The 12,787-nt window shown below is 54.4% G+C and overlaps 6 protein-coding genes across 6 annotated transcripts; 3 read left to right on the top strand and 3 right to left on the bottom strand.

Moving 5' to 3' along the window:
- Positions 1-333: 333 nt before the first annotated feature.
- On the bottom strand, positions 334-1,473 carry CDC8 (bifunctional thymidylate/uridylate kinase; the record flags this gene model as incomplete). Its single annotated transcript, XM_076637484.1, has 5 exons — positions 334-538; positions 671-789; positions 890-977; positions 1,090-1,207; positions 1,326-1,473. The coding sequence occupies 5 exons, from the start codon at positions 1,471-1,473 to the stop codon at positions 334-336; spliced, it is 678 nt and encodes a 225-aa protein (XP_076494999.1).
- Positions 1,474-1,640: 167 nt separating this feature from the next.
- On the bottom strand, positions 1,641-2,361 carry BDY24DRAFT_395016 (L-rhamnose mutarotase). The gene is made up of 3 exons (XM_076641253.1): positions 2,126-2,361; positions 1,915-2,057; positions 1,641-1,786 (listed from the first exon to the last, which is right to left on the bottom strand). The coding sequence occupies exons 1-3, from the start codon at positions 2,298-2,300 to the stop codon at positions 1,685-1,687; spliced, it is 420 nt and encodes a 139-aa protein (XP_076494998.1). The 5' UTR covers positions 2,301-2,361; the 3' UTR covers positions 1,641-1,684.
- Positions 2,362-2,510: 149 nt separating this feature from the next.
- On the top strand, positions 2,511-4,234 carry BDY24DRAFT_122883 (uncharacterized protein). Its single transcript, XM_076635951.1, has 7 exons — positions 2,511-2,630; positions 2,755-2,860; positions 2,963-3,123; positions 3,284-3,378; positions 3,493-3,594; positions 3,690-3,811; positions 3,955-4,234. Exons 1-7 carry the CDS (start codon positions 2,597-2,599, stop codon positions 4,061-4,063), a joined length of 729 nt encoding a protein of 242 aa, XP_076494997.1. The 5' UTR covers positions 2,511-2,596; the 3' UTR covers positions 4,064-4,234.
- On the top strand, positions 4,235-5,925 carry BDY24DRAFT_122963 (uncharacterized protein). Its single transcript, XM_076635952.1, has 5 exons — positions 4,235-4,611; positions 4,943-4,999; positions 5,082-5,306; positions 5,407-5,537; positions 5,620-5,925. Exons 1-5 carry the CDS (start codon positions 4,406-4,408, stop codon positions 5,865-5,867), a joined length of 867 nt encoding a protein of 288 aa, XP_076494996.1. The 5' UTR covers positions 4,235-4,405; the 3' UTR covers positions 5,868-5,925.
- Positions 5,926-6,626: 701 nt separating this feature from the next.
- BDY24DRAFT_416744 (uncharacterized protein) lies at positions 6,627-7,430 on the bottom strand (the record flags this gene model as incomplete). The annotated part of the gene is made up of 2 exons (XM_076643621.1): positions 6,627-7,238; positions 7,308-7,430. 2 exons carry the CDS (start codon positions 7,428-7,430, stop codon positions 6,627-6,629), a joined length of 735 nt encoding a protein of 244 aa, XP_076494995.1.
- A 287-nt stretch (positions 7,431-7,717) lies between these two features.
- On the top strand, positions 7,718-12,673 carry BDY24DRAFT_395006 (uncharacterized protein). Its single transcript, XM_076641252.1, has 22 exons — positions 7,718-8,285; positions 8,310-8,313; positions 8,510-8,598; positions 8,680-8,692; positions 8,760-8,855; positions 8,936-9,038; positions 9,118-9,199; positions 9,297-9,497; positions 9,601-9,650; positions 9,765-9,847; positions 9,941-10,047; positions 10,165-10,193; positions 10,283-10,339; positions 10,416-10,495; positions 10,612-11,068; positions 11,151-11,289; positions 11,393-11,462; positions 11,533-11,780; positions 11,851-12,029; positions 12,099-12,159; positions 12,229-12,306; positions 12,389-12,673. Exons 1-22 carry the CDS (start codon positions 7,764-7,766, stop codon positions 12,602-12,604), a joined length of 2,964 nt encoding a protein of 987 aa, XP_076494994.1. The 5' UTR covers positions 7,718-7,763; the 3' UTR covers positions 12,605-12,673.
- The last annotated feature ends 114 nt before the right edge of the window (positions 12,674-12,787 follow it).

Here is a 12,787-nt window from a genome sequence, read left to right as displayed (position 1 = left end):
GATGGATTGGAGGCGGGTGCTGGTCTTTGACGAGGCGTAGATTCGGAGGAAGAGGAGAGGAAAGACGTGGATGGGAGACGTTGACTTGACGAGGAGAGCTGAAGGGACGTCGAAACCAAGGAGGTCAAGATAGGAGAAGAATTGCAGTCTGTAGAAAAGAGGGACCATGTCAGTTTATGTCTGAGCAGCAAGAGATTGAGAGTTCCAGATGAAAAAGGACGAACCGACGCGAACGATCCCATCCAACCTCCTTCACGCGACTTCTCTCCTTTCTTCCCCTTCAACTCGATATTTCGCCTCCTGACTGAACGTCCACGTAGCAAGACCCATCTATCACGTCCACAGTTTTGCCTTCACTCCTCCTCCCTCGCGACTGGCGAGCTCGTCGATCAGCCGACCCATCGCCTCCTTCACCTCCTCGACCGTCCCTCCAGCGTTGATCTCCTTCCATTTCCCAGCTCCATGCACCCTCTCTACCTCCTCCCCAACCCATTCAAACTTCCCCTTGACAATGGCTTGAAATTCGACGAGCTCGTACCTGTGAGAGATCGTGAGGGTAGACACAGAGGAGGAACGAGTGAGCAAGGAAACGAAGGGAGGAAAGTGGCGAGCTCCACTTGAACGCTTCCAGCTCAGCGAGGGAAGGCGGTTGAGACGATGAAAGACGCACCTTTCGTCTCCAAAGCCACCTCTCAGCTTCGTTTGCTCCGTTGATAGCGATAGGAAGAGAGTGAGGTCGGGAAGAGGGAGACCTTTGTCGGGGGGAACGAGGTAGGAAGCGTCGAGTCCCTGTTTTGCAGCCAACCAGAACGAAGTCAGCTCACGTTCTCTCGGTCTTTCGCAGGCAACGAGAAGATGCACTAGATTGAAGAGAAGGTTCGAAGCTCACCTTTGCTAACGAGAAAGCCAGCCCTGAGAAAGCGTACCTGTCGCAGACGACCGAGGTTCCAGAGGCGAGGAGAGCTTCGATGGCCGTTCTGTTTCCCCATCGAGGTCGAAGGGATGTCAGCTTCGGCGTCTCGAGCATGTAGACACCCTCTAGGGTAACTCCTTTCGAAAACGAGAACCTGAAAGAGACAGCAGACTCACGAGCACTCCCATCGGTTCGCTGAAAACAAGAGATGGATTGCTCGTCCATCCTCTCCTCCAATCTCAACCTCCTTCCTGAGATACCGGTCGATCAAGATCCCTGTAGAAGTCGTCCTGTCTGCGTAGACCACAAATGTGTATCAGCTCGAGATTCACAGAGTCTGAGAAGACGCGAGACGGTACGAGAACCGGGGGAGGGGGAAAGGAGAAGAGGGAAGGAAGGAGGTTGAGCTCACCAGGGAACTTCCAACCCTTCACCGGTCGTCCTTGAGCTTGCAGGCGCTGAATGAGAAGCTCGCATTGAGTTGATTTGCCTGACCGGTCAAGACCTTCGAGTACGATGAAGAGGCCTCGAGAGGTGGGAGGTTGGGAGGGAGTCGACATCGTGGTTTGAGGGAAGGAGGAGAGGAAGGGTCGCGTCGAGCTCAAAGGAAAATGAGCTTCGAGAGAATTAAACAACATAGCCTCAGAAAGTGTCTTCGCGTCAAGAGGGCTAAGCTTCTCCGAAAGAGCTAGATGCACATGCTCAACGACTGAAGAGATTCACTTTCGTGGAGGGAAGACGACCAGCATCTCATCGACTCCAAGCTTGCGTCTAACTCTCCATCCTAAACACCTCATCCCCGTTCACCCACCAACCAGGACCAGATGCAGATCCTACAGCTCCTGGGACAAAGGACTTCTGCCAAGGGTCGACCTTTCAAAAAGTTGAAACAGGGAGAAGTCAGCTCAGCTTTGAGCTTTGAGCTTCGACGCTCGCTCGCTCGCTCCTCTGGTCTTCCTCTCTTTCAGTTTCCCCTCAACCTCCATTCCGACGTGACTCACCATCTTCCACCACCTATGAGTCTCCGTATCCTCTCGAGCCGCAGCCATGTCCCCCTCGAAGTCAGTTCCAGCATAGCGAAGGGTGGCGACGAGGATGGGAGATGGGTTGAGCTCGGGGACGTCGTAGAGATGGATGGCGTAGTCTGTTCGAGGACGAGGACAAAGAGTCAGAACGAGCTCAGCTACGAGTGTCGAGAGGCAAAGGATCTACCAAAGATGTGAGCTTTCCTCAAAGCGGCAAGCACTCCAGGGAAAACAGCGCGATGGCACTCCTTGTACTCCTCCAGCTTCGAGCGGTCCAGAGCGATCATTTGGGACATGCGCGTCCCTTGGTTGGTGAGAGGCAAGTCCGGGTGAGAAATGGGAAGAGAAAAAGGGGAAGACATGCTTGAGGATGCGATGGTTGAGGGTTGAAAGCAGCGAGTGAGCTTCGAGCCCTCGGAGGGTCCTTCGGCCGGGCCTTGACGACGGTCTACTGACCCAGAAAAGTTTACTTTGGTATGTGAGAGTTGCTCAGAGGTCCTGTTCTAGGAAAAAAAAACTTCTCAAAAGAGCGAAAAGCTTGTTCAGAGGCGGTAACCTATGGGTCTTCGGGCGAGGCTCAACTTTTGGTGAGCTCCAGCTCTCCTTCCCTTCAACCGCTTCCTGTCCCCCTCAACCCTTCCCCGCAGATTCTCTCACCATGTCTTCTTCCAACGAATCAGCAGCTGCCCAAGGTGAGTTTTGCTGCTTTCCCACCCGAGCTGAACTTCGAGGAGCTGGACGTCTTCCCGACCTTCCTTTTGTCGAGCTCACCTTGCTCTCCCTCCCTCGTTCCCTTCCTCCTTCCTCTCCCTACAGAATCCGCTCCTCCCTCTTCGTCCACTCCCTCTTCATCCCTCGCCAACATCGATCACTGGGACTGCCAGAACTGTTACATTCCCCTGAACAGGACTGCTCTCAAGCTGTTCGTTCATTCCTCTTTGACCTCCTCTTCCTCCTCCTCCCGAAACGCACGAAGCTCACCCGCCTCCCCTCCCTCTTCCCCTTCCTTTCCGTCCCTTCATAGCTGCGGCAAATGTAAAACATCAGGAGCTGCTAGACCTTCGGCTTACTGCTCCTCGGAATGCGCCAAAGCCGACTGGCCAGCTCACAAGAAACGCTGCGAGGGAGTCGTTGGAACGCTGCGAGGGAGTCGTGTTGCTCTCGAGGCTGAGCCGAGTTGGGAGGGTGAGTGCAAGTGGTCTGGGGTGTCGGGAAGTTAGGGGTGACGCTTGGGTATCGCTCGACTGGAGCTCTACAGAGGGTCGGGTCGAGCGAAGGTCTTCAGAGCGAAACGAGGAGCTCACTCTTCCCCCTCACTTCCCTTTTGTTCTCCCTTTTGTTCTAGAACTCCACCAGTTTGCTATGCTACATGTCCAAGCTGTCAACATGGCTCTCGTTCAAGCTCTTGGACTTCACGATAAGTCCCAGCGACCTAGAGCTGTTAGTTTCTCTTTTTTTTTCCCTCAATCTCTCCCTCCTTCAGCCCTCCCTTCGACGAGACGAGCTGACCTCTTCCCGCCTCCTCCCTCGCCGTCACCGCTCTCCCTCCCTCAGGAATTCGAGACCGTTGTCCTCCACTTCGATTACCACCCCGAAGAAGCCGACCTCAAGCACCGATTCGGATTTGATCAGTCTGAGCTCCTCACTTTCCTCGAAGTTCGTTCAGCCCGCGTTCCTCTTCCCTTCTTCTCCTTGCTTGAGATGACGCTGAGCCAACAAACTGTTTTCTTGTGCCCATTACGTCCCCGTAGATGTCCGAAGTCCACCCTTCTCTCGCAACAATCCCCAAGGTTCGACTCGAGCTCCTCAAGCAGCTCGAGGACGGAGGTCAGCTCGAGTCGGGCTGCTTTGTCTTTGCTCATTTGGTCTGCGAGTGAGTCAGACTTTCTCTCCACCTCTACAGTGTAGCTAGCAGATGGCGGGATGGATGGTTCTCCTTCGGTTCGTTCCTCGACTGACTCCCTCGCCCGCGACGCGTCCTCTTCTTCGCTCCTTTCGCTTGTCCCCCACCCCCAGCTCCATCATCGTACAATGGCCTCTCGCTCCCGATACTGAGTTCTTGGATGCTGTCGGAGACGATCACGAGCGATGGGAGGCTAGGTTCAGGAAGTCGGTGTCGATCTAAACGGGTCGGGAGGGAGGGAGAGGAGTCGACGTGAACAGGCAGTCCTGAGGCTTTCGATCTTGATGTGTCTCATTAGAAGGATGGTCAAGGAAAGGGTGCGCTAGAGATAAGCTGCGCGAGCTGCGTCTGGAAACCTACAGGGAGGGCTAGAGGACCATCGAGGTCGAGCCAGGTTTCTTTGACCCTACATTCTGCATATATACCCTCTCCCAAAGATCTTCTGTCATTCTCCCAGCTTCCCCTCCCCCTCCTCCCTTTCCCTTCGAGCTCGAGATTTCGAGACCCTCCCAACGACGACCTTCCCTGCTCCCTCCCTCCCTTCCTTTTCCCCCTCAGCTCAACATGGTGAAACGTGAAGGATCACCCTCTACCGCCTCTTCTCAACCCGCTACCAAGAAGAAGTCCTCTGGAGCCATCAAGGAGAAGAAGAAGCTCGTTTCGTCGGTCTCGAAGCTGTCGACGCCCAACAACTGCAAGGAATCTCATCCGACTTGGTCCGAGGAGTTGCCTCAGGGAGAGTACGGGAAGCAGTGTGTTGAGAAGTGGTGGTGAGTCGACTCGTTTCTTGACGGTTGGGCTGGAGGTTTGATGCGAGGGTGCTGGAGAAGAGGAAGGGAAGAGGAGAGAAGGAAGGGATGTGAGCTTTCGCGACGCAAGAGCTGGGGAGGAGGAAGTTTGCTGCCTCGAGGTCGATACAGAGCTCCCTCGGACTCGAGGCTGATCACAGCACGGATCCCTGTGTATACAGCAGTTCTGAGCATCACAGATACTGTGAATTGTGGCTCTCTCGCGGTGGTAGAGCTGAAAAAGCAGGTCTGCGAGCTCGAGCTCAAGCTGACCCTCCCTTCCCTTCGTCCTCCCTCTCTGCCATCCTTCCAGCCTCCTAGCTCCCTACGACAACTCCATCACCGACAAGCAATGGAGATCCTACTTCCTGTTAGTGTCTCCCCCTCACCCTCACTTCCCTTCCTCTACTCTCAAAGCTCACCATCAACCTTTCCCTTCTCGACTTTCGCAGCGAACGATCGGAACTCGACCACATCCACACCTCTCTCACGCCCGCCTTCGAACGAATCGAACGGGACGAGCTCGGAAACACCTCAACCGTCCTCCGATCCATGGCGAGTGCGATCTCAGGCGAGATCTACGGATCAGCGATCAAGGACGAGGAGGAGAAGACGAGGTTGGGGAGGACGAGTCGAGGGTCGATCTACCTGCTGAAGCTCGCTGGAGTTAACGATGGGTGAGTTCTAGACTTTTACGTGTCTACTAGCGAAGCTGGAACTATCTATATCTCTCAAAGAAGCTCAAAGGAAGCTAACCTTCTCACCTCTCACGTTCAGAACAACTCCCCAAACCCTGGAAGTCCAAAGTCGTCTCTACTCCCCTTACGGAATCGGAACCTCGATCGATTTCGCCTACTACTTCCATCATCTCCCTCAAACGGAGCCTGTAGATTTCAACACCTGGCTGCGTGAGTCGTCGTTTTTCCAAAACAACGCGTCGTCTCGAACTGATTTCTGGTCTTTCTTTCTTTCCGAAACCAACCCCGGCAGTCGCCTCCCCTCGCTCCATCGCTGACTCGCAACCCTCTCGAGCAACCGAGTCCTCCGCTTTGAGGAAGAACGGTTCCGGAGCTCCTACGGATTCAGCTATCAAGATCTTCCGATGCGTGAGTCCTCTCCATTCTTTTTCCCGTCGACCCTTTGCTCTCTCTCTCTCTTTCCCACACCCCAAACCTCACTCCTGCTTTCCTTTCTTTCAATTCAGTCGGGCTCCACCAAACCCATCTCCACGACCCTGAAATCCCTGCTGCTCCTCTCCTCCCACCTCTACGGCTCCTCCCTCGACCCAACCTCCCTCTGGATCTCTCCTCAGAAATTCCTCTCCATCCTCCTGGCCTCCTCCGCCGTCCTGTCCTACTTCTTCGAAGACAACAAGGAGACTGTCGCGCACGTGCGGTCCAAGAAGGATTTCGGACCAAGCGTGTTCGAGGACGAGAACGGGTCTGAAGGGTTGACAGGGAAGTTGGGCATGGACCGGGCGAAGAAGGACGAGGAGGAGATGGAAGGGTTGGAGGATGAGATGGACGAGGAGGTGTTGAAGGATTTGGAGCTGGGAGGGTTGGGAGGGAGGTTGGATAGGACGAGGGAGGAACTCAAGAGTGTTTGTGTTAGTTGGAGAGGGTTGATTTTGGCGAGGAGGGATTGGGAGGGCAGACACGGGAGATCGACGAAGGAGGAGGAGGTAGTGGTGAAGGCGTGACTAGCTTTGGTTGAGAGATCTTGATCCATAGTGCGAGATCGTGACTCTTGACGACGCGAAGGGGAAAGGAAAGAGAAGACAAGAGGAGGAGGATGTTGCAAACGCGTTCTCGGTTGGATTTCTGCTGCCTCCTCCTCGCCTCGAAAAAAGCTTCCGTCTCTATCTGCCTTAAGACCACTAGAACGGTAAAGTCAAGCCGGATACTCCTAGTATAAGCTCTTAGTCTACCTTCCCACTTCCAATCCCAATCCTCCCTCTCCCTCTGATCCTTCTGCTCCTCCTCCTCTCGTCCCCTCTCTCAAATCCCCAAACTCCTCAGTCCCTCCTCCCAATCGCCTTCCTCCTCCGCCTTCTCTCCCTTCCACCACCACTTGACCAACCCATCGCTCCCGATCACGACCGCTCCTTGACTCTTCCATCTATCGCTCCCTCCTCCCGTCGTCCGATTCACGATGCCTTCCTCCTTCAATTTGGCGATCTCTGCCCACATGGTTTTTGAGAACAACGACGAGTAGGAAGGTAAGGATCCGATTCCGTAAGCTGAAGAGAGCGTTCCTGAAGGGTCGGGGAAGAGGGAAAAGTGTTGGGCGATCAGGGAGGAGTCGGGAGGAGGAGAGCTGGAGGAGGTGGTGGTGGATCGAGAGGAAGTGGTGAAGGCGAGAACGGCGTCGTTGAGGACGGAGGCAAACCAGGATCGAGAGGAGGTGAGGTCCGAGTGGGTGACTATGAGGAAAGTGACCGGGACGGTGGTGATGGTGGTGCGTTCGACGTCGTCGGAGGACGAGGAAGAAGAAGGGACGCTGAACCTCGAAGGATTCGAGAGAACGAGAGCGACCAGTTGATGGACTTGTTTCTCAGCGAACGGACATCCTACGTGACGAGGGAAGAGGAGGAAGAGAGGCCGAGCAGGCTTTAACAACCCAGAACAAAGGTCAGCTTTGAACGGAGGCAGAGGAAGCTCGAAGGGAGGAAAGCTCACCTCGAGAGGGAAGTGGAGTCGATTCTTGGAGTCCTTGGGTGCTGAAGATCCGATGACGGGTGGAGGAGCAGTACCCTTGTCCGAGGAGGGCACGAGAGAGAGGAGATCCGAGATGATGAACATGGGCGACGAGATATATATATAAAAGGCGAGGGAGGGAGGGAGAGATGGAGTTGGAGGGAGAGAAGCGGAGGAGGTGAGCTCGAACTTCTGAAAACGGAAGGAGGAGGGCTCGTGCTCGTTTTTGAGCAGATTTTCTTCAGCTTGATACTTCGGAAACAAGAAAGTCGCCTTCACGACGGCAAACTCTGCCCCCAAAAAAATGCTCACTTTCTCTACATCAAACTGCGCTCGCGCATCTCCGCGTCCTCTCGCATGCATGGGCTGAAAACAAAGGTGCGAGCTCGCTTCCTTCGTTTCCTCTTTCAACCACGAGCCTCTCTCAAGCCAGAGATAATGTTCCGTTCTCGTCGTCCTCAAGCGCACATCTCTCTCCCCTTCGACGAGCCTGATCTCCTTCCCTCTGAGAAGTCTCGCCCTAGTCATTCCTCTCGAACCCGCTCAGCTCTCTTCCTCCTCCTCCTCCTCGCAGCTCTCTTCTTCATTTCCCTCTTCCTCCTCACCGCTCCCTGGCCCTTCCCACCAACCCCTCCTCCTGCTCCTCTCCCTTCGTATATCCTCCAAGGACTAGAATTCTGCAAGCAACACTCGGTCCTCCCAGGCCCTCCTCCCGATTTCCATCAACGAACGCAGAGCGATCGGTTCGTCGTTGGGACCGAGGCTGTTCTGATCAAGAACGCGACGATCTGGACGGGGAATGAGAACGGGAGGGAGGTTATCAGGGAAGGGGAGGTGCTGCTGGAGGGGGGGATGTTGAAGAGCGTGGGCGGGAAAGGATCGGCGAGGGGGTTGGTGGCACTGGGAGGGTTGAAGGTTGAGGAGGTGGATGTGCAGGGGAGTTGGGTTACACCTGGGATTGTGAGTTTGTATAAAGTTGGAAGAGACGGAACAGGTTGAGGTTCGAATTGCGCTGACACTGATTCTGGGGTGCTTTCGGGGGAGGAAAGGTCGACATGTTCGTTCCTCTCTCTCTGTCGCGTCCTCCCTTCCTTTCCCTCGGGGACTCCTTGAAGGAGAGCTCTGAAGGAAGCTCTGTTTGAGCACGCAGCTGACGTGTTTTGCATCTTCTGTGTACGCTTGGAACAGGCACTCCCACGCTGGAATCGGCTCGGCACCTGCTTTCGAAGGGACGAACGACGGGAACAGTTTGTTGGGCGATACGAACCCCTACGTGAGCTCTCTGACTCGTCTGCACACTTTAGACGTATGTGCTCAGTGGAACTGACTCTCAACTATACTGCCAACCGAACAGCTTCGTTCTCTCGGTCAGTTCTTTCTCTCCTTCGCTTTTTCCTCGACCTCAGCTCTGATCCTTCTGCTTTCTTTCCCCAGACGGTATCAACACCCACGACGACGCTTTCCCTCTCATCATTGCCGGAGGAACTACAACGAGCTTGATCCTACCTGGGTCAGCAGATGCGATCGGAGGTTCGTTTCGTCCTCGAGTCAAACCTCGACGCGTCTCGCCTTCTTCTCCGCTGACTTCTCCTTCGTCTTCTCTCCCGTAGGTCAAGGCTACGTCCTCAAATTCAGACCTACCTCGGAAAACTCAGTCTCGGCTATGCTGCTGGAACCTCCTTTCGAGATCTCGGCTGATGGGAATTGGACGAGGTGAGTCGAGTCGATCCATGAGAGACCTGCGTTTAAGCTCTGTTTGACTCGTCCCGTGCGTCCGTTTCGCCAAACTTAGGACCAACCACGTCCGTCACTTCAAGCACGCCTTTGGGGAGAACCCATCGAGAGTGTACGGTCAAACGAGGATGGATACTCAGGTCCGTTTTCGTTTCTCCTCTCGTTCCTCCCTCTCTCTCTCCGTTCGCCTTCTCACCCACCTATCGTCGTTCCTTTTTGGCGTTTGGACAACTACAGTGGGACTTTCGAAACATCTACAACCAAGCCCGACTCGAGAAGGTCGCTCAGGACGAGTGGTGCTCTTCCGTCGACGCTGCTCTCGAGGAACCCGCCGCTGGTGCTGCCTTTGCGGGACTCGGGAAGTACCCTCAGTCGAGCTTGAGACTGGAGGCTCTGGTGGATACGCTGAGGGGCAAGGTTTTGGTTAATGCTCATTGTGTGAGTTCGAATGCTTCGAGAACAAAACATAGAGGTGCAAAGGTTGGTCGATGAAACTGACGCGTCGCTGTTTTCTTTTCTTTCTTTGATCGATCCACCACAGTACGAAGCGACGGACTTGGATGCTCTGATTAGGTTGTCCAACGAGTTCAAGTGAGCTTGACTTCCAATGTCCCTCCTACGGCCTTCCGTCAAACGAAACCCCTTTAGACCTGCCGAGCTGACCATCTCACTCCTCTTCGTCTTTTTATCTTCCTCGCTCCCCAGGTTCCACGTCTCGGCCGTTCACCACGCTCACGAAGCTCACATCGTCCCTGAAGTTCTCAAAAAGGGTTGGGGAGGCCCTCCTGGTCGGTCCCATCCCTCTCTTTTCTCACCCTTTTTCGTTCGCTTCGGCGCGTCCAACGTCTCGCTAAGTTTTGCTCGTATTTCTGTTCCTTCAGGTGCCGCCATCTTTGCTGCCTTCTCTCGATACAAGCACGAGGCTTATCGACACTCGGTTCATGCTCCAAAGATCTTGGCGGACGCTGGGATCAAAGTCGCGATGAAAGTGAGGAGCAACGTCGTCGTTTCCATCTTTCGGCATCTGGCCATTTCCTGCTCGATCCCGTAGTACTTCGAGCTTTAGCTGACGAGCCCTTTTCTTCTTCCTGATTACGCACTGCAGTCGGATCACTCAGCCATCAACTCTCGATAGTGAGCACTTCTTTTTCTCTGAAGGAGACGCGTTCGAAATTCGAGCTCACCAACTGATCGCCTACCGTCTCTCGATCGTCTTTCACTAGCGTTCTTCACGAAGCTGTCCAGGCTCATTATTACGGATTGGAGGCTAATCTCGCTCTGTAAGTAGTAGCGCATCGCGAAAACGAAGCCTCCAACTTTCTTGTTGACCTTTCAACCTTCTTTCGTTTCGTTTAGCGCCGCCGTCACTTCGACACCTGCTACCTTGATTGGCAAGTCTCACCGAATCGGATACCTCCGAGAGGGCTATGACGCTGGTGAGCTCCTCACTCCCAGCCTCTTTTTCCTCGTCTGCTCGTACTAGTTCTCCATCTGACCTGGTCGTTCGACCGTCGACTCGCTCTTTTCTTCCTTCTCGTTTTTCTCCTCTCAGACGTCGTCATCTGGCAGTCCCACCCTCTCCAACTCGGAGCTACTCCTTCCCAAGTCTTTATCGACGGAATCCCTCAACTCTCCTCCCCTCATCTCGTCCCTCGTCCCGCGGCCGACCAAGAGATCCCCCTCTCCGCCAACTACACTCGAGAGATCAACGAGGTCATCTCGTCCCACGGAGATCCCAAGTTCGAGGCTAGGAGGAGAGTCAAGCACGCTGTGTTTTTGAATGTGAAGAGCGTTGTGACGAGGGAGGGTGGGGAGTTGAAGGAGATTTACTCGTCGTTGAAGGACGAGAGCGGGCTGAAGATGGGAGAGGAGGAAGGAACGAGGGTTGTGATGAGGAATGGGAGATTGGATTGTGTTGGGGAGTGTGTGATGAGCGTAGAGGAGGAGTTGGAGGCGGAGGTGGTGGATTTGAAGGGTGGTTCGATCGGACCTGGGTTGACGAGCTTTGGGTGGGTCGGTTTCGATGTTTGAAAAGGGAGGAGGTTCGAAGACGCTTTACTGATTCTTTCATTCGACTGTTTCTTGTCGCAGAACGAACCTGGGTCTTCTCGAGATCGATATGGAACCGTCGAGCGTCGACGTCGGACTCACGACCTTCGTTCCTGGCGTTCTTCCCACCGGACCCGTCAGTCAAGCAAGCGATGGACTCGTCTTTGGAGGAAAGGAGATGGTCAGTAGATATTACTCCTCTCTCGTGAGACTTTGACGGGCTCGACAGAGTAAGCCTGACCTCGTCTTTTCTTCTTTCTTTCGTTCCCGTCGCGTCGCTTCAGTTGATCGATCTTCGAGCGGGAGTTACCAAGTCGATCTCCCTCCCTATGGCCAACGACAACTTCATCACAGGTTCGTAAATCTCTTCTTTCCCTTCCGCTCTCTTCTCCACTCGAGAGCTGACCCCTTTTTCTCTCTTCAGGCTTCAACGCCTTCATCTCTCTCGGAGCTGAGAATCGCCTCTCTCCTGGAGCCATCATCGACCGAAAAGCTGGCCTCTCCATCACCATCGGTCACACCGGAACCCCAGTCTCTCTCCAGATCTCACTCCTTCGTGGACTTCTCGAGGGAAAGAAGAACGGAACTGCTCTTACTCCTCTTGAGGAAGCGTTCGTTCCCATCATCGCTGGAGACGCGCCTCTGGTTCTCAAAGTTCATTCGGCTGATGAGGTAAGTCTGGCTCTCGTCCTCTAACAACGCCTTCTGAGGACGCTGACTCTTCCATCTCGATCTTTCGCAGATGGCCACCCTTCTCGAGCTCAAAGCCGACGCGGAGGCTCTCCACCAAACCTCGATCCGATTCGTCTTCCATGGAGCGGCTGAGGCTCATCTTCTCGCCAAGGAGATTGCGAAGGCTCAGGTTGGAGTCATCGTTGCTCCTCTTCGAGGATTCCCAGGGAGTTGGGAGGAGAGACGAGTGTGGGTCCCGTTCTGCATCTCGACGACCTCTCGAATGATCGCTGACCTCGTTTTCTTCACTTTTCTCAGTCTCGCTGGAGCTCCTGTCACCGCCGAGACTACCCTCTCTGCCCTTCACGCTGCTGGAGTGGTGAGTCTTCTCTCCTCTTGCAGTCATTCAACCTCGAACTGACGCGACTTCTTTTTCTCTTCTGTTCAGCTCGTTGGAGTCGGACTCGATCCTCAACAACCCCCTTTCACGTCGTCCGTTTCTCTTCTTCGATGGACTCTTTCCTTCGTAGGTCGCCTCGTTCAGCACCTCTCACGATCAGGATCACATCGTTCGACTGATCCCCGTTCTCCTCTTTCGTCTCCTTCAGATCCTCACCGACTCTGTCCGAGCCCCCTTCACTCCTCTCGAAGTCCTTTCCTTCGGAACCACCAACATCGAGAAGCTCCTCGGCGTCAAGATTCCCAGCGAAGGCAAGCAGGACTGGGTCGCCGTCGAGTACGGGAATCTCATCGAGGTCGGGAGAAGTAAAGTCGTCGCCGTTGGGAGTGGGGACGGGGAGGAGGGAGAGGTTTTGCTCTTTTGAGCTGGGGTTTGAGACTAGCTGCAAATTTTCTTAAAGTGGAGTTGAATGTTCATGCTGATTAATCGTGAAAGCTCGACTGAGGAGTTGAGAGGAGAACGGCGAGAGGATGAAGAGACGCGACTGGGTTCGCTTTTGTTCTCGAGGTCAAGGCAGAGTCGAGAGCAGAGCCATGCAGAGTAAAGT

Source organism: Mrakia frigida (assembly GCF_051309035.1).
Source record: "Mrakia frigida strain ATCC 22029 unplaced genomic scaffold BDY24scaffold_23, whole genome shotgun sequence".
NCBI lineage: Eukaryota > Fungi > Basidiomycota > Tremellomycetes > Cystofilobasidiales > Mrakiaceae > Mrakia > Mrakia frigida.
This window is presented reverse-complemented; position numbering and strand designations above follow the sequence as displayed.